General features: G+C 41.7%; 1 protein-coding gene across 1 annotated transcript; it reads right to left on the reverse strand.

The window, feature by feature from the left end:
• Window positions 1–208: 208 nt before the first annotated feature.
• Window positions 209–17,850, reverse strand: sfrp1.L (secreted frizzled-related protein 1 L homeolog). Its single transcript, NM_001087488.1, is given in 3 exon segments — window positions 209–531; window positions 4,811–4,888; window positions 17,316–17,850. Coding segments are annotated over 3 exon segments (936 nt in total).
• Window positions 17,851–20,668: the final 2,818 nt, after the last annotated feature.

Here is a 20,668-nt window from a genome sequence, read left to right on the forward strand (position 1 = left end):
ATGTGGGAATATTTTGCATGGCATGGACACGGCACTTTCGGAAAGTATGGCCTGTTCCACGGTTTATATACACACTTCTACATCTCTTGCAGTCTTTCCAAGGCATTTTGAAGGGTACTGCCATGTTTCATAGTTTCTCCTTCTCTATACCTCCTCAGTTGAGATCTGAGCATTAGAGGGGGCGTTTGTGGAGCACACAGAACTGTCTTTAATGGGGGGCTGTGAGCGGTATAGGGCACTTGCTCTTTTTGACTTTACGCATGAAGCGGTTGAACTCTCGGTTGGTCTTGTCCCATTTGTGTATTGCAGTCAGGAGGTGCTGAGCCTTCGCCTTTCGCCCCAGCACCAGGAACTGCCCTTTCAGTTGATCCAGCTGGTGACAAGGACAGTTGGCTCCATTCTTAAGATAGAGGACCAGTTCTGCCCAGTCTTTTTTCTGAATGGGTCCTTTCTTCAGAGCCTTCTTTTTTCGGAGGAGCAACTTGCGGTCTCCATTTTCCTTTTTCACCTCCCGTATCGATACCTTCAGAGCTGTGAAATTAAATCAAATGATTAGATGTTGGGAACATAGTTCTGGCAGCCCAGTGATGGGAGTCTGTGACCAAGTGCCTGGGAACTATTACTTCCATAATGGTTTGGTGGGTTCCTAGTCTAGTATCTATTGAGGGATGAAAATGCTATCAGAAAACATTACCTCTCCTCAGCTGCTCTGCTTTTTCAGTTCAGGAATGGGGTAACAGGGCTGTTGTGGGGTACCTGTTTGGTGCAGTTGGGGTGAGTGGAGGTGGTCTGTGAAGTAGCCGTATGATCAAAGTGAGGGTTTACTATTCTTTTAGCTACAGCTTCCAGCATCTTCCAGCAGACCTTGACTGATGAACCCTGCTGGGAGTGTTCAGTTGTGTTTCAGTTATTGGTCAAGAAGTTTTGCAACCATAACTTCGGATGCAAAGCCTACTGTAAACAACTTGAACTTAGAGCACTCCGGCCAAGGGCAAATACTGGCAATAGCAGCGATTTGGTGAAGGGTTTGTTTTGTCATTATGAAATGCTCATTATTCACACACAGAGGACTTTATTGTTTGCTCTCTAATGGGTTGTGAACTTAGCACTGTAGGTCATCTAAAAAATGTCTGGATAGAGCTGGGTTTTTATTTGAATGGAGAGTGAGGGTATTTACTTTTCTTTTATGAGTGTGGATATATCTTACAGTTGCTGTTTCCTTACTACTAGTGCTACACGGGGGCTGAAATTGGCCTGCTGAAATACAGGCAGTAGCCTCCTCTTCTGTTTGCATAAGTTACTATTGTGTCGATTTTATGCGCTGTACAATCAATATATGTACACATCTGGTTGTGTATCAATTTGAAAAAATTATTGTTTTGTCCCCCAAAGCTGGTCTGCCAGTTCAATAAAGTGATTTGACAACTGTTCTTACTTAATTCTGCTGTCTGGGCCTACAATGAGACAACTGCTTGATATAAACTGTAAACCAATCATGAAAAGCACCATGAATGCATTAGCCCAGCAGTAGACTGAAGAAAATGTGAGATAAAGGAGGAGATCACATCAGTACAAAGTGTTGGAGGCTGCGGTGGGCAACTGAGAACATCTGCTTCTTATTGTCATCTACATATCTGAGTGGTTTCTAGTTAGAATAGGATTCAAATAATCAAGAAAAGTGATAATGTGTGTATGAGAGGGAAGTGTAAGGGCAGAGACACGTGAAGATTTGGGGAGATTTAGTCGCCCGGCGACAAATCGACTCTTCTTCTTCTGGCGACTAATCTCCCCGAAAAGCCTTCCCGCCAGCTAGAATTTAAATCGCTGGCGGGATGGCACTCGTAGCGCTTCGTTTTCCGAAGTTGGGCGGACGACTTCAGAAAATGAACCGTTCCGAGTGCCATCCCGCCGAGATTTAGATTCTAGCCCCTGGGAAGGCAGGTCAGGGAGATTAGTCGCCTGAAGAAGAGTCGAGTTGTCGCCGGGCGACTAAATCTCCCCAAATCTTTGTGTGTGTCTAAATAGGGGAGTGATACCAAAAGTTATACCAAATGTTGGAGCAGAAAGATTACACAACAGAAGTTGAGATTCTCACCTACCTCACCAAAGAAGCTGTTTTAACAAAAAGGGGGTGGTCATTTGTATCAGAGGTGATACCCCATGTACTCATCCCAAGGAACACCAGGGAAATGAGATAAGGCACATCCTTATACAGCATATGGAAATAGCAATGGCTATTGCACACAGGAGAAGGCATGATGAGAGAATATGGACAGATGGACAGGTTTTTTTATGATGTTCTCTACATTAAAGGAATAGTTACACCAAAAAATGAAAATGTTTTAAAGGAATGACAATATAATGTACTGTTGTCCTGCACTGATAAAATTTGTGTATTTGCTTCAGAAATGTTACTATAGTTTATATAAACAAGTTGCTGTGTAGCCATGGGGGCAGCCATTCAAGCACAGGATACATAGTAGATAACAGATGAGTTCTGAATAATTCCATTGTATAATAAAGAGCTTATCCTATATCTGCTGTGTATGCTGTGCCTTTTCTCCCTTTTCAGGATGAAAATGCTATTAGAAAACATTACCTCTCCCCAGCTGCTCTGCTTTTTCAGTTCAGGAATGGGGTAACAGGGCTGTTGTGGGGTACCTGTTTGGTGCAGTTGGGGTGAGTGGAGGTGGTCTGTGAAGTAGCCGTATGATCAAAGTGAGGGTTTACTATTCTTTTAGCTACAGCTTCCAGTATCTTCCAGCAGATCTTGACTGATGAACCCTGCTTGGAGTGTTCAGTTGTGTTTCAGTTATTGGTCAAGAAGTTTTGCAACCATAACTTCGGATGCAAAGCCTACTGTAACCAACTTGAACTTAGAGCACTCCGGCCAAGGGCAAATACTGGCAATAGCAGCGATTTGGTGAAGTGTTTGTTTTGTTATTATGAAATGCTCATTATTCACACACAGAGGACTTTACAGATGGACAGGTTTTTTTTATGATGTTCTCTACATTAAAGGAATAGTAACACCAAATAATGAAAATGTTTTAAAGGAATGACAATATAATGTACTGTTGTCCTGCACTGGTAAAATGTGTGGATTTGCTTCAGAAATGTTTCTATAGTTTATATAAACAAGCTGCTGTGTAGCCATGGGGGCAGCCATTCAAGCACAGGATACATAGTTGATAACAGATGAGTTCTGAAGAATTCCATTGTATAATATAGAGCTTATCCTATATCTGCTGTGTATGCTGTGCCTTTTCTCCCTTTTCAGCTTTGAATGGCTGCCCCATGGCTACACAGTAGCTTGTTTATATAAACTATAGTAGTGTTTCTGCAGCAAACACACTAGTTTTACCAGTGCAGGAAAACAGTACATTGGGGTATATAAGATGGGATCACCACAGTGAAATACTGCCTCTCTCCATTCATTTCTATGGGATTTTTTAAAGAGTATCTATCAATGGGTGAAAGTGAGAGTTCACCATTTGACAAATACATCTTGAATACTCTCCCCGATATATGCCCAAATTGAAGTGGGCGATATTGGGCTGAATCGATCATGGGCCCTAGGGCCCAACGATCAGACCATAACTCATCTGAAACGGGTGGTCGGATTGCAGGACCGCATAAACGCACACATGTGGCCGTAATTCGTCAGGCTTCCCCGATCGGGATCTGGCTGACTTTTGGCCAGGTATCGATCGGGGGGAAGCCCTTTGGATGGCCTCACACACGGGCCAATAAGATGACATGACAACACTGCCTTAAGGCAGATATTATTTGCAGACGTTGTTCCCATCCACATTGGCAGGCTGATGCAATCCTCATCCAAGTGGCCTATAGTTGTAGGCCCCTCCCCGGCCAATAACTGATCATATATTGGGACCTATGGAGGCCCCAATGTATTTCTTTGCCTCAATGCAAATGTGGTCCTTGTCCAAAGGGCCCAACTGTTACCTGGCCAATTTTCTGCCAAATTTCAGTCAGGCGGTTCTGTCAGTGGGACTAATACGAAGTCCAGTAATCTGCTGACTAGGTCTGGAGGGACTGAGTCAGCAGCTTTTACCAGCTTATGTATGGCCACTTTAAAGAATATGAAACAACAAAAGTGACCATTTATGTTAAGATTTGTTGGCCAGTTTTGGACCATTTTTCCATGAATCAAGGGCAGTCTGGACTGACTTCAGACTGCAATTGGTCTCTCCAAACAAAAAATCTCATCTGCTGATACCTCTTTCCAGTTTTTGGAGCATTGAAAGATTCACTATTGAGAGGGTTTGTAACTCCCTGTCACTCACCAAGGCCATCGTCTGACCCCACTGAACATTGCTTTTTGCCCATCTGAGAGAAAAGGTCTTATTGTGGGCTTCCCACATAGGCAGGATAACAGTCCCCTAACAGAATTTACGATACTGTGTTTATGTAATTTAGATAGCAAGCTCCACTGCTGCAGAGTCTGATCTATGGAATATCTTGGTGCAATATAAATAAAGGATAAAAATAATAAAACAACTCCTTGTACTTGATAACTAAGGTCCTAAGCAGGGCCCTGTGTTTTCAACTAAGGCTCAGTGGAAGCGTAACATTTTGGTCCCCCAGTTTCACAATAAATACTTGTTTTTAAGGCCTCAGCAATGACTGCCACTCCCATAGCAGATCTATCCTACTTCCCTGATGGCCGCTCTGGTCCAATGGATTCTGGATAACAGATTCCATACCTGTGCAATAGCAGCCATGTTTATTATATATTATTAATAATTATGCTGAGAGTCTATGAAACAGGGTTCCTGGATATTCTTACCAAAGTCACTGGCGCACATGTGTTCATAGAGAGAGTCAGCCTTTATCTCACTGTCACATTGAGGGCACACCTCTGTCTCTGCATGGAAAGAAAAGTCACATATGAGGCCCAAGGCAAAACAACAGTATAATTCATTAGATCAGAGGTTTTCACACACTTTGGTTTGCAGCCTGCTTTGATCAGCTGCCCTTTAGCTCATATCAAAGTTAGAGATGCATTCAGATCATCGTTATGCAAGAGTTAAAGGGGAATTCAAAGAAGCTATAAAGAATTTCTATTAACCACGCATTTCACACTGCTGTTCAGGATAAGTCCCCACCGAGTACATAGCTTTGGGCATCCCTAGGGTGGTCAGCCCCACATACTGCATTAAGGAACCATTATAAATTGCCCACTCAGTCCCTCAAGACAGATCTAGCAGTTTATTGGCTGTTAAGAGACCTTTCTGACAACTTTACTGTCCAATATGTGACAAATACAGACCCGATATCTATTAGGCAGGTTACAATATCCAGTTGGACGAAGACCACATATCACTGTGATGCCACCTGATAACGGGTCTCCTTATGCTTCCCATCATTGGCTGGAAGCCAAACCATTGGTTCACAATTTTTCGCGCAGTCAATGGGTGATCAGATCGGCTACCTACTGATCCATATACCCATATACTAGGGGCAGACAGAGTAGGCGCCCGCCTAGGGCGCAATCATGATGGGGGGCGCACTTTTAAGGGGTTTTAGTTTTCTTTTTTTTAACCCTGGTTTGCTTGGCCTTCAATAGTTTTTCAATTCTATAAACTGCCTATTCCAACCCCCTCTTGCCCGTTATTTGTACTGAGGGCACTCCCCACCTCCTTCTTGGCTCCTGCTTGCATGAGTACATATTTGGAGGCAAAATGATGGATTTTCTGGCTGTTGCTGGCACAGGTACAGACAGGGACTGCTGTCTAGGGCCCCCCACCCCGTCGGCCCCCCGCCCCCTACTGTGATGCGTTGGCTGAGCTTGAATTCTTCACAGAGCCGATGGGCGTGCATGCGCAACGGCATCCCTCGGAGTTCCTTTGCTCGCATGTGCAGATGGAGCTGCGCAGCGCCAGAACATTTTTTTGTTTTTCAAATCCTGATATATGCAGAGAGGGGTCTGGCCCGACGGGGGCCCATGAGGGTCGGGCCCATCGGGTTTTTTCCCAGTGTCCCGCCGGGCCAGTCCAACACTGGGTGCAGATTGGGTGCAATATGAGGGCTTGGCTGCTGCTGGCACAGGTACAGAGGTAATATGATAGGTGCTGGAACAGGTACACATGTTTGGGGCATTATGATGGATTTTTGGCTTCTGCTGGCACAGGTACAAATTAGGGGCAATATGATGGATTTTTTTGGCTGTCACTGGCATAATTACAGATTTAGGAGGAACACTATGATGGACGTTTTGTCTTATGCTGGCACAGGTACAGATTGGGGGCAATCTGAGGGATTGACTGCCGTTGGCACAGGTACAAATGGAGGCAACATGGTTACTGGCACAGGTACAGGGGGCAATATGAATGGTAATGTGGGAATGGTAATGTAGGATTGGGTGGTGGGGCACTGATTGAAGTCCTTGCCTAGGGTGCCATACCTTGGCCCGGCCCTGCATATACCTTTCTCATACCTACCTTTCTCCCTTACTCCTACCTACTGATTCAAATAACTTTCCTCCTTAGTCCTACCTACTGATCCATATAACTTTCTCCCTTACTCCTACCTACTGATCCATATACCTTTCTTCCCTACTCCTACCTACTGATCCATATACATTTCTCCCTTACTCCTACCTACTAATCCAAATAACTTTCTTCCTTACTCCTACTTATTGATCCATATACTTTCCTCTCATTACTCCTACCTACTGATCCATATACATTTCTTCTCTTACTCCTACCTACTGATCATATAACTTTCTCTCCTTACTCCTACCTACTGATCAACATATAACTTTCTCTCCTTACTCCTACCTACTGATCCATATACATTTCTCCCCTTAGTCCTACCTACTGATCCATATAACTTTCTTCCCCTTCTCCTATTACCTTATTATGAGAAATAAGCCTTTATACCTATACCTCCTCCAAGATGTACACTATAGGGCTGATGGGGCTACTGACTGGCTAATGCCCCTTGTCTTTTGGAAACCATAAAGAATATGCCTTGTACAGTTTTTATTTTGCTCTGCACTGTAATGAATATTGTAATATAGCCTTACCAAGAAGTACATACGTTACACAGCATCAAGGTACAAGGAAATTATTCAGAGTCTGAATGTTACAACATGGTGAGGGTATTGCATACATACACACATAGAGCAATAGTACATTCTGTGATACAAGGTTTTATGTGACAGAACTGTCTGGTACACAAAAACTGCATCCTTGCAGCAAAGTGTCACACACTGAGTAACAGCTCAGCCTCTAACCTTGTCTCCTTGGCTCTGATGTGTTAATGGATCTCTTTCCTGTTGTCTTTTATTTAGCACATATAGGACAGCTGTGCTTCACACAGGAACATAAAATGTGATCTCAGCCCACCCAGCCTCTTATATACCTTATATACCTTATATATGTAGCTGATGATACTAGGCAAGAACTGGGATCTTCATTCTATGGTTCCACCAGCTGTTGCCTTACAACAACTCCCAACTGTCAGCTTGCTGACAGGGGCACTTGTGGTTCCTATGTGGTAGGCACAACTGCACTCTCTGCACTACCAATCATGCTCCTTTCATGCCTGGTTTGAGTTCAGGAGAGGTATGTGAAGGGGGTAGAGAGCAGTAAGAGGCCTGCTGCTGGTGGGGCACCCCATGTAGAGGATCAGAGTGGGAAGGATGGGTGAGCCCACAGTGTAGCTCACAGGACAGATATGGACATGGATTGGGCTCATCTTTTCCACCAGGGGGTGCATATTAAACCTGGAACTTCACTCATTTTAATTCTAAACAGTTAAATTAATGCATTGGCTCTCTCACACATACACAGATACTTGTAGCTAATCTATAGCAGCCCCACTTATTTGGTCAATTCAGTTGTTTTCACCTTGCTGGAATACACAGGATTAACAGGGAAAACAAAGATATAAAGAAACTTTAATATGTAAACATACAGCTTATATATGTATATATATCAGTGCAAAGCAAAATACACAAGGCTGCCAATCTCTTACATTGTTTGTGATACTGCAGTGAAGGTCTAGGGCCTAACAACAGCCAGGACAGGGGCAATTTAGGGGTCTTTATCTAAAGCTGAGGTCTCAGGAGAGAATGGGCTGAATCAGGCAATTACAGCAGTGCTCATTTGTTGTGGCGCCTGTGAGGATATGGCCTCTGAAGTGGTAACGACTTATTTTCACCTCTCCACTAACGGCCCCATCCCATTAAAATGTAAATGTTTACCCTGGTCAGCTCATTAAGATAAGAAGTGTTTGAGTAGTGCCTGGAGAGCTGGGGGTGAGGGCCAAACCTGGTAAATAAATGTCTCAGTATGAACCCAAAATGGACTGGTCTGATGGTTTGATGTGAGGTCCCATTCTCTAACATGTTGGCCAATCCCCAAATCCAGCTGTCACTTGGGGTGATTCAATTTTTGCCCAATCCACTGATGCCATCAAACTGCTTGTTCATTGGGACCCATACACAGTGTCAGACTGGGGCGTCCACTGCCCCAGGGTTCTGTCCCCTCAAGAGCTCACCACCCCAGCAATGGAGATACCCATTGTAAACCCCTCCATCTATGCACAACCCCTACACAAACTGAATTCCACTTCCTGATCAGGCAGCAGACCTGGGGCTTTGAGCTCACAAGAGCTAGTATTCACCAGGTTTTCTCCTGGTGCCCAACTGGTCCACTCTGATCTTGCCCATTCAAGCTTCAAACAATTATCCCTCAATTTTTCAGAAGATTAGGGAAATGTTGTTGAACAAGCTCCTGTTTGTTGTTCCCATGGCCTCAAACAAAGATGCTTATTTTTTAATTCCAGGGTTGAAGGCAAGTTTTGGTTGCATAAAAACCAGGTGTATTGCCAAACAGAGTCTTCAGTATCACAGTCCTTTTTTAGCATCACCCAGATTTTTCATGCTTGTGTTGCTCCCCAACTCTTTTTACATTTGAATGTGGCTCCGAAGCAGGGCAGCCATCAGGGGGGGAGAGTTGTAGGGGGCCCGAGGGTAAGGGGGGCCCGGCCATGCCACACTTACTTGATTAGCCCCCATCTTTCTGAGAACTGCTGACTTCGGGAAGGCATGGTCGTTTAAGGGGCCTGGCCACCAATTTTCTTATAATGTGGGGAAGGGGGGCCAGGGCCACCATTTTCCTCATGTGAGGTCCTATCCGCCAATATTTTTTAATGGGGGGGCCCTGGCCACAAATGTTTTTTTATGGGGGGCCCTGACCACCAATCTCTTTTTATTTTTTATTAACATGTGGGAACCCTAGCCACCAATATTTTTTTTGTTTTTTTACTGTGTGGTGGTAGGTGGACCTGTGGGGTGGGGAGGGTGGACCTGTAGGTGGGGCTTGCGGTGGGCACAGCCCAGGGGGCCCAGGAAAATTTGTCGTATTGGGCCCTGTGATTTCTGATGGCGGTCCTGCTCCCAAGTATGAAAGGGGACCCCTGTTCTACACTAACACACCATTCCTCACACTACTTTTTCAGATTAACAGATAAGGGTGTTTGTCATGCATCATGCCATTAAACAGAAGTCCTAAGGAGCAAATGGATAACTTCCCCGCTGGCTAAATTAAGGCACGTGCCATACAGCTTATCCTTTATCTTATCTTTATCAATGCCTAGAAATGTTTCTAGGCATTGTGTGTCTCTGGCTTTTCTCTTCTAGATAACTGACTCTTTCTGTATCAGTGTCCCCTGGGAGATGCAAGATATTGGACACAGCTTTACTGGAAACTGGACGCTACTTGTATTCTCTTTTATGATCTGCAGACATATGAAGTTATGGAGGTGCAGGATCCCTATATATTAATACATATATATTTTTTTTTTCTTAAATTAGGTCTGTGGCATGAGGTGTTGTTGCTACAAGTAGCAGTGATGGAATGGAACTGCTATCGCTTTGCGTTACTAGTGAAATTGTGCATAAAATAGCCACAGTTATTATACAAGGAAAGCTATGAGTCTATACCTTCAATTTTTGCTATTTATAAAGCAAGTGCTAAAGAAGTGGACAGAAGTAGAGGGGTGTAGTTATAGAACATATTTTTAGAATTGTATTTATCAATAGGTGAATGTTAAAACTCACCATTAAATACCGTAAAGGAGAAAACTTCACCGGCCCAGGGTTATTCCAGGCAGTTGGTAGCGACCGGCAAACTGTGGTTTCTGGCAAATGCCAGAGGTCAGCAGCTATCTATTGGGCTGATGGGGACTGTTTGGGCCTCTGTGTACCTGAAATGCCAGGGTCTATTTTGAATCTCTGGCCAGGACAGGCCAATGCAGTGTAAAATCAGTATGCCAGATTGCAGTAGAGTAAATACAGCCATGTATATTATAGCATGGACGGGGAAATATACAAATGTACCAAAAGTCTCATTGGGAAGGAACAACCCCCTAGCCTGCTGTTGGGATTACCTCTTATCTAGCAGGGATGCAAACAAGGGTTGGGGAGAGGCAAGTGATAATGTGGTATATCCTGTTATATCTACCACTGCATGCTAAAGGGGAAATAATAAAACTCTGCAAAGAACATTGTTACAGTTCCATACTTTAGCCTTTCCTTTCAGTTGGGGGGGGGGGTGTCAGTATGCTGGGATTAAAGAAGACTGACACCCAAAAACGGTTTATTGCATAATGGAAGAAAATGTCAACTTCCCTATAGACATACACACAGATAGGTAAATAAATAGATAGATAGATAGATAGATCATAGATGGATAGATAGATAGATGGATAGATAGATAGATAGATGGATAGATAGATAGATCATAGATGGATAGATGGATAGATAGATAGATAATAGATGAATAGACAGATAGATAGATGATATATAGAGAGAGAGATAGAGAGAGAGATGATATAGATGATAGATAGATAGATAGATAGATAGATAGATAGATAGATAGATAGATAGATGATAGATATATAGATAATAGATGAATAGACAGACAGATAGATGATATATAGAGAGAGAGATAGAGAGAGAGATGATATAGATAGATGATAGATAGATAGATAGATGATAAATAGATAGATAGATAGATAGAAGATAGATGATAGATAGATAATAGATCAATAGACAGATAGATGATATATATAGAGAGAGAGATAGAGAGAGAGAGAGATGATATAGATAGATGATAGATAGATAGATAGATAGATAGATAGATAGATAGATAGATAGATAGATAGATAGATAGATAGATGATAGATAGAGAGAAAGAGAGAGAGAGAGAGACAGAGACAGAGAGAGAGAGAGATGATAGATAGATAAATAGATAGATGATTGATAAATAGATGATAGATAGATGATAGATGATAGATGATAGATAGATAGATAGATAGATAGATAGATAGATAGAAATTATCTCCTTGTTTACTCTTGGCAACATTGTATTGGTAATCAGCTCTCCTCCAGGCAAGACTCAACTTCCCACAATGCCTTGTGTGTGCTGTAATTAACAGGCCTGGGAGGGAGAGTAACAGAAGCATGCAAGGCATTGTGGGAACTGGAAAGGAACTGATTTCTGATGCCTTGGGGGGTCAATTATCAACAGTGGGCAAAATTGCATCTGGGCAGTAACCCATAGAAACCAATCAAAAATGTTGCTCTTTCATGATTTCTGCAGACTGCTGACAAGCTAATCACTGATTGGTTGCTATGGGTTACTGCCCAGGTGCAATTTTTCCCAGTGTTGATAAATGATCCCATTGTTTCTGTAATCTGGAAAACTCAGAAGGGAAATAGTAAAAGACAGTCAGAAAAAGCCTTTTTTTACAAATGAGTTTAAAATCATTGTCCATGTTTTATTTAATATATACTGGAAAGTGGCTTAGAGTGACAACATCTTTCATTAGGCGCAGATTTTCTTTTCCTCGTTGGGTAGGCGACGCCCTTAAATATGAGCATTTCCATTAATATGTAAGAGTGCAGGCAACATCTTGCTCAGCACGTGACCATTAGGGGGCAGCCGTTTTAATTCCTAAGATTCCTGTTAAATATGGTAAGCTTTTAAAAGTAATAAATGTCTTTGGGGGGAATCACATTATGGGTAATTTCAGCAAAACACTCAACATATTTTTCTATTTATCTCTTTAAAGCTAGAATTAAGCAACAGTAAACGGACAAATGTAGCTGTTTATCGGAAAGAGGAATGTCTCATGTCATGCAATATTGGATTAATGAAGTCTTACGCTCTCGGAGCTGAAAAATGATGTCTGTGTTACAGATACCAAATGTAAAAAGCACAAAGCTGGCTCATATATTCCTAAAAGTAGAACAGCATTATATGGGGTAGTGAAATATTAAGTGCAAAGTTTGCAACAGGTCTAATTGCCCGTTGCAGGGCGGGGAGCGTTCGGAGGGATGGGCCGTTAAAAAAACAGGCTGTCAGGCTCAGAACTAGACAGGTGGCAACAGATGTGGGCCCCAATGGGCCTGCCTGCCCTATAGCTTTCACTAAACTATATGGGCTATGTGGGCCATAGGGTGAAAAAAAAGAAAGCCAGTCATTTCTTCCATGAAAAGTACCAAGCCTACTCAGCTCATAAAGGGGTTGTTCACCTTTAAATTAAATTTTAATATAATGTAGAGAGTGATATTCTGAGACAATTTGCAACTGTTTTTATTTTTTTATTATTTGCGGTTTTTGAGATATGTAGCTATTTATTCTGCAGCTCTAGAGCAGAAGAAGAAGAAGGCAAATAACTCAAAAGCCAAAAAAATAAAATAAAGGATAAATGAAAAACTGCTTAGAATTGGGCATTCTATAATATACTGAAACATGATGCACAGGTGAACCGCCCCTTTAAAGGAATTGTTCAGGGTAAAAAATAAAAACTAGGTAAATAGATTGTATGTGCAAAATAAAAAAATGTTTCTAATATAGTTAATTAACCAAAAACGTAATCTATAAAGGCTGGAGTGATTGGATGTGTAACATAATAGTCAGAACACTACTCTCTTGCTTTCCACTGATTGGTTACCAGGTATTACCAATCAGAGACTTAAGAGTGAGGCACATGGGTCATAACTGTTGCTTTTGAATCTGAGCTAAATGCTGAGGATCAATTGCAAACTCACTGACCAGTTATGTAGCCCCCCTTAAAGTCACTGACTAACACAGAGTTAAAGAGCTGAAAAGCAGGAAGTAGTGTTCTGGCTATTATGTTACACATCCAGTCACTCCAGCCTTTATACATTACATTTTTGGCTAACTAACTATATGAGAAACATTTTTTATTTTGCACATACAATCTATTTACCCAGTTTTTATTTGTACACTGAACTGTTCCTTTAAGGTTAGGACTATGGCTACATGTGTCTACAAAGCCTTTCTACCAGAGTGTATTTACATTTCATCGGGTAATGTTCAGTAAAGAGTATTAGAATAAGTCATAAGTCGCTAAATCCCTATAAGGAGCCATATTTATTTGCATTGTCATATGACTGGGAGCAGCCATGTTTGCTCAGATGAGGTACTAACACTAATTTAAAGCAGCCTCTCGTTTCCAGTTTGCAAAATAAAATGGTGGAATATCCGCATGCCTGTACCAAATCATTACTTTTTGGGCAAAACATATAATTGGTTTATTTCCTTCATCCAGGGTCAGTATAAAGTCCCTTTAAAGAAGAACTAAAAATGAACATGGATAAAATGGCATATTTTATATACTGAATTTATTGTTCCAGCCTATAGTTTCAGCTTGTCAATAGCAGCAATGATCCAGGACTTCAAACTTGTCACAGGGGGTCACCATCTTGGAAAGTGTCTGTGACACTCACATGCTCAGTGGGCTGTTGAGAAGCTAAGCTAAGGGGTCGTCACAAATTATACAGGTAGTATACCTGTATGTAATTATCTGGATTAATTACTAATCAGCCTTATATTGTGACATTTCTATTCTATGTGTACTGTATATTGTGAGTGGGTCCCTAAGCTCAGTAAGTGACAGCAGCACAGAGCATGTGCAGTGAATCAGCAGAAAAAAAAATAGGGAGCTACTGGGGCATATTTGAAGCCACAGATCTTTACTGCTAAATGGCTGTGGTTGCCTTGGGCTGGTACAGAAGCACAAAACATGTGCAACATTTCTAGCCTACTTCTTTAGTTAAGCTTTAGTTCTCCTTTAAGTGATGAAATATTCCACTTGAATGGATTTTACCTTACCCTGGATTTAGAAGACCTTTTTTCCTCCTATATACCTAGTTAGGCTATAGTGACCTAGTTAGGCTGTAACAAGATGATGAACAATTGATATTCTTATCAATTAATTCTTATTGAACATTGATCTGCTCTGAAGCTGGATACCTGCGGACGTTTGAGTCCAGTTCCTCTGTTCTCTTGCTTTGCTGGTTGAATGAATTGTGACCAGACATCTGGACGAGAGGTGGGTATTATAATAAATGGCTACAGATGGCTCACTTGCTTTAGAAGCAAGATGAACATGATACCAGGGCCAGATGTCAAAAAATAATTCAAGCTGTGTCTTACTAAGGCACAGGTACCATTCATCCGACACTAAACTCCCGCACTCGTTTCAATACTCTCAGCACCAGGTGCACAGAAACAGTGCTAAAAAGGACTCGGAGTCAGCCAAAAATCATTGAACCCAAAATGTCTGAAGACATCTGATTTGATGGAAGTTTATGATCTTCAGAGCCAAGAAATGCCCTGATTTCATAGAAACAAACCAAATTCATGCCCAAAGATGATCAGAAATTGACTCCTGCAGCTGTAAGAATGAGCAGGAATCTTCTTAGGATTGCTCTCAGTGAGAGTGCTTGGTTTGGAGTAGACTCAGCAAGGCAATAAGTAAGGCCCCACTTCTTAGCTTGCATATAACCACTATCAACTAACTCATAACCATATCAAACCACTGCCTGGTTTCTAGGGTAATTTAGACCCTAGCAACCAATATAGCTGCTCAAATTCCAAGCAGGTGACTGCAAAAAGCGAAATAATTAAAAAATGGCAAATAATAAAAAATGGGCCTATTGCATATTGTTTAAGAATAGCACTCTCTACATCATGATAAAAGTGAATGTTAATGGTGAACAGCCCCTTTAAATAATTTGCAAATCTGATGGCATGCATATAGGTCATAACATACATCATGTGTAGCATAAACCTTGGAACATAAACTCTATTTATATGCAATCTGTATTGGACGGATAGGAGTATACACTTCCACTTTTAATCTATATTTAAAATATTAAAACTAACAATAACCAGGGCTTACCTTTAATTTGTGTTGTAGTGAAGTCTGTGGACACACCCTAATGTGTGAACAGACTCTCTATTCTCTGCATATCTGAATGAGTACATATGGGGGAGCTGCCATACTGCAAATATGTAGAGAGGGATATTTTTACAGACTCCCTTGCAAGTGCAGATCTGGATATCAGGGCATTAAATGGCAGTGCATAGTCTGAGGCACTGTGTGGCAAGCAAAAAGTCTGACGTGATTTGTGGCATTGCATGATATATATACATAGTCAAGTCTATGTCATGTTACGGCACAAAGCTAGTTTATGGCACACTCTGGTAAGGGGTACAAGGTACTTTGATTAAGGACACAAAGCGGTGAGCTGCAAATGGACTGTATCGCACAGAGAACCAGGGAAAGCCTGGAGAACCAGAACTGCAAAGTATTAGTATCTTGGTGTTAAATCAAAATGAAATTTTTATTCTGCAGCCTTACAAAGGGGTGGCCCAATGCCCTTGGCACAAAGTTTTAGGGGCACAGCTCAGTCACGCAGGTGGCAGGAGCACTGAGCATTATGAACAGACTAAAGTAAAAAGGTGATTATATATATATACACGTGTTAGAAGGGACTAGGGTTGCCAGCTTTTCCGGAAAAAAATACCGGCCTTCCTATATATTTATAATTTTTCCCTATTAATAACATTGGGATCAACCATCATTTTTACCGGCCAGGCCGGTAAAACATTGGTCAGGTGGGAACCCTAGGGACCAGCACTCCAGTTTTCTTTATATAAAGTGATTTATTTCATTACTTGCTGTATCCAGTGTAAAAATAATGTTTATGAGATCAGCACTTTATCCTTGATAAAGGTCCCAATAGGGACTGAAATGTTAGAAGGAAACAGCATGTTATGAAATAAATCACTTTACTGGAGTGCTGGTCCCTTCTATCATGCATATAAGCCACATTGCCCATTGGTCGTGCACCCAGGAAGGTAATATCGTTATTACGCGAACACTTGGGGGTACATTTCTCAAAGAATAAAGTAAGAGATCACCACAGTCCTCTAGAGTGAAATTCCGCACTCTCCTTTCACTTCTATGGGATTTTTAAAAGCATATTTATCAATGGGTGAAAGTGAAAGTTCATCCTTTGATAAATACGCCTTTCAAAATCCCATAGAAATGAATGGAGAGTGGCGGAATTTCACTCTAGAGGACCGTAGCGATCTCTAACTTCACACTTTGATAAATATACCCCTTCGACTCTGTTTGTGTGTGTGTGTGTGTATATATATACAAAAATTGAGTATAGGACTGGCCAGATATGGGATGACTTTGACGTAGTTGGCCAGCTTAAATATATAGCAATATATGGACAAACAATCCCTGTTTTGTTTAAAGGGTAAGGCATTTTTCAGTAGCAGTATGCACAAAATGTCGCTGTCTTAAATATATTGATAATGGGTTGAGTGCAGAGGACTCTTGTATTTGACTATATGTATTTTGTGGTCACAGCCTCATTGCACCCCCGCCTAATGGTTTTAAAAAATAGTGGTGAGCACAACTTTCCCTTGTTTGTTATAGTTTATACAGGAGCAGTGACCAGCTCCATGTTGTAGCTCCCACCCTTCCCAGCTATAGTCAGGTGATCCCACTGGTGTCTAATAAAAGGGCAGCCAAGTATGGAGGTTTACTTTGAAAGCAACAAGTTAAGTTGCAGGTAATACCTAGTCCCTTTGTAAAATGTATAATGAAGCAATAGAATTCTTAATGAATCAGATAAAATTGAGCATAGGACTGGCCAGATATGGGATGACTTTGACGTAGTTGGCCAGCTTAAATATATTGCAATATATGGACAAACAATCCCTGTTTTGTTTAAAGGGTAAGGCATTTTTTAGTAGCAGTATGCACAAAATGTCGCTGTCTTAAATATATTGATAATGGGTTGAGTGCAGAGGACTCTTGTATTTGACTATATATATATATATATATATATATATATATATATATATATATATATATATATATATATATATATATATATAGTTACTGACTAACTGATATATAGTTAGTGACACTTAAGTTGTACTCACTTCGTGACCGTGGCGCTTGGGTGGCATTAGGCAAATGAACAGCGATACAGACATCTTCTTCTGTGGGGTACTGCTCACAACGAAGCATCTCTGGCCAGTGGAAGCCAAAATATTGCATGACCGGCTCACAGGCATCTCTGACCGACTCGCAAAGTCTGCGGCAAGGGTAGACGGGCCTGTCCAGACACACTGGGGCGAAGAGAGAGCACAGGAACACCTGTGTGCTAGGATGGCATTTCTTACTGAGCAAAGGGACCCAGCTACTTGCCTGGTACTTCACCTCCGCCATTGTCTCATGGTCAAGAAGGTTGGGCAGTACCATCTTATTGTATCCGACCCCATGGCACAGGGTCATGTCCTGAGGAATCTCCAGGCACTGCGCCGGTCTGGAATAGAAACGGCCACTCTGGTACTGCCTGCCCAGGTCCGGCTGGAAGCTCACATAGTCATACTCGCTCGCTTGGGGAACCTGGGACAAGATCCCAGGAGTGACCCAAAAGAGGAGAAGTGGCCAAATTCCGTTTTCACCATTCATTTTACCTTAATCCGGAAGAACAAGGTTCTTATTCTGTGGAAGGTGAAATTCCTGCAGGGGGTTCTCCCCTACAAAAATAAACCACTAAAAAGTCATGAAAAAAAAAAAAAAATCAGGGGAGTGGGGATTATTGAGAGAGTTATAAGAGGCTGGCAGTGCAGTGGCGAAGTACACACAGGGCTGGGGAGGGATGCTTGTGCCTGCTCTGTGCCCTGATAAAGTGTGATACAGCTGCACAGGGAGCACAGAGTCCAAAGCAGGAGAAAGGCAGAGAGAGCCAATGAGGGGAATGAGAACCCTCCTCCGCTCCTGCCTCGCTCCCTCCTCCCGCCCCTTCTCTGCTTTCTCTCACATTTACTTTCACTCCCTCTCTCCTCACTTGCCTGTCTCCTTCTTCACTTCTCTTCCCCCCACTTCCCTCCTTCTTCTTCACCCCAACTTTTCCTTTTCCCTCTTGTGCCCCAATGTTATTTGCCTTTATTCCCCAACATGTACTTGTCCCCAAAGCACTTCATATCCTTTTCATTTTCCCACACTTTCCCACTTCTCTCTCTTACACCTTTCCCTCACAGCTCTCCATACATAGCTCATTTACAAGCGTCACTGACACCGCAACTGCTTAACCGCCAAAAAAAGAAAACTGTTCCTTCTTTAAAAAGCACACGCACATTTGCTTCCCTGCGTGTACTACATATATACTGCTCTTCCACGTGCCATGCTCTGGGTGTAATGCAGATATAGCAGTGTAAAACTAAAATACAAGGCTTTCCTGAACTGTTGCAGCTGGATATGGACAGATGCAGCTAAATTGTAGCTATGTATGTAAATTAAGCATAAACAGGTTGTTCACTAACCAGCGAAAAGTCTCCATTGACCGATTCGCACCCATCGCTACACCTCACCAGGAGAAAATTCGCTCAGACAACGATAATTCACATAAATGCAGAGTTTTGTCGTGAGGCACTGAACGATGGAGACTTTTCGTGAAGATTCGCTAGCGTTCATTTCTGCCTAGTGCAAATTCACTAGAGGTCTTGCACTCAGGTTAATTTGCATATGGTGGGAATTTTAAAGTTGAATGGACGTCTTTATGTTACATGTTGCAGCAAATACATTACATTTCCACTGTTAATTACACATGTCTAGGGAACCTTAATAAAATAAAATAGAGTTGTTATATTGCCCTACACATGAGCCCACTGTATAGTTTGTTTCATATGTTAGAAAATGTATGGGGGAAACCAGTTACCCAAAAAATAATTTTTTAGGACTTTTGCAGGCTTTCATTCTGAAAAAAGGAAAAGACGCCAGCGTTTTTTGAACTTTGATGCTTTTTCCACTCACAGAATATGATGTAAGTGACAGAAGATTCAGGAAGATTTATGCACTGCGGTGCACTTCGCCTGGTCTGAGCTGGCAAAGGCAAGTCTGGCGAAAGCGGTAACGTTCAGTAAAATCCGCATTTTTGTGAATTTGCGGAGTAATGTCCATTCACCAGAGTGAATTGTCACCTGGCGATAGAGTGCGAATCAGTTCTAGCGCCTATCTCTCTCTCTCTAGAGAAATTGGCGCCTGCGCCCGTTAGTAAATTGACCATGTCCCTGCGGGTGGTAACTCTGGCTTATTGTCGCCGTTTGCCACTTTAGTAAATCCCTTAGTATGATGTAGAGAGTGATATTCACTTTTTATTATTTGTGGTTTCTGAGTAATTTAGCCTTATATTCAGCAGCTCTCCAGTTTGCTATTTCAGCAATCAGGTTGCTAGGGTCCAAATTACCCTAGCAACCATGCACTGTTGAATAAGGGACTGGATTATGAATAGGAGAGGGTCTGAATAGAAAGATGAGCAATTAAAAAGTAGAAATAACAATACATTTGTAGATTGTTGTGTTTGTTTTTAGATGGGGTCAGTGAACTCTGTTTGGAAAGAGGCAAAAGGCAAATAACTCAAAAACAATAACAGATAAATAATGAAGACAGGCACTAATGCTGTTTTAAAGGGGTTGTTCACCTTTCAAAAACACTTTTTTTGTCAGTTGAGTTGTTTTTAGATTGCTCACCAGAAATAGACTGTTTTTGCACTTTTCACACTGCCCTCCCGTAAGTAAATGACTCCTTTGTGTCAGTCTCTATACAGTCAGTTATCCTTATCCTGTGTAAGCTATTTTTTTCTTCTTCTAGTTCTTTTCTTTGACCAACACAAGCTCTTTGATTAAAGGAACACTATACCCCCAAAATGAATACATGAGCATCAGACAGTTTATATTGTATTAAGTGGCATAATAAAGAACCTTATCAAACTGGAATATGTTTCTAATTAAATCTTGCCCTTTTACATCTCTTGCCTTGAACCACCATTTTGCGATGGTCTGTGTGCTGTCGTGTGGAAGCACAAGACACAACTCTGTCTGTTAATTGGCTCATGAGACCTATAATGTATGATTTGTTAGTATGTTTGTGTGCACAGTGAATCCTAAGATCCCAGGGGGCAGCCCTTATTTTTTAAATTGGAAGTTTTCTATTTTTGATTACCCAATGGCACTTACTACAAAAAAAGTATATTATTATGAAAATTGTTTATTTACATGAAGCAGGGTTTTACATATGAACTGTTTTATACAATATATTTCTATAGAGACCAACATTGTTCGGGGGGTATAGTTTTCCTTTAACAGGAGTCAGAGTCATATTTATTATATAGGAACCCGTGGGCACATGCCAAGACTGGTAGCTTTAGGGGTGGCTAAAAAAAATTCCCCCCAGCTGCTGTCAGATTCTTGTGGCTAAATCTGAATGCGATTCACTGGATGCAAGTCTG

Source organism: Xenopus laevis, chromosome 3L, assembly GCF_017654675.1.
Source record: "Xenopus laevis strain J_2021 chromosome 3L, Xenopus_laevis_v10.1, whole genome shotgun sequence".
Lineage (NCBI taxonomy): Eukaryota > Metazoa > Chordata > Amphibia > Anura > Pipidae > Xenopus > Xenopus laevis.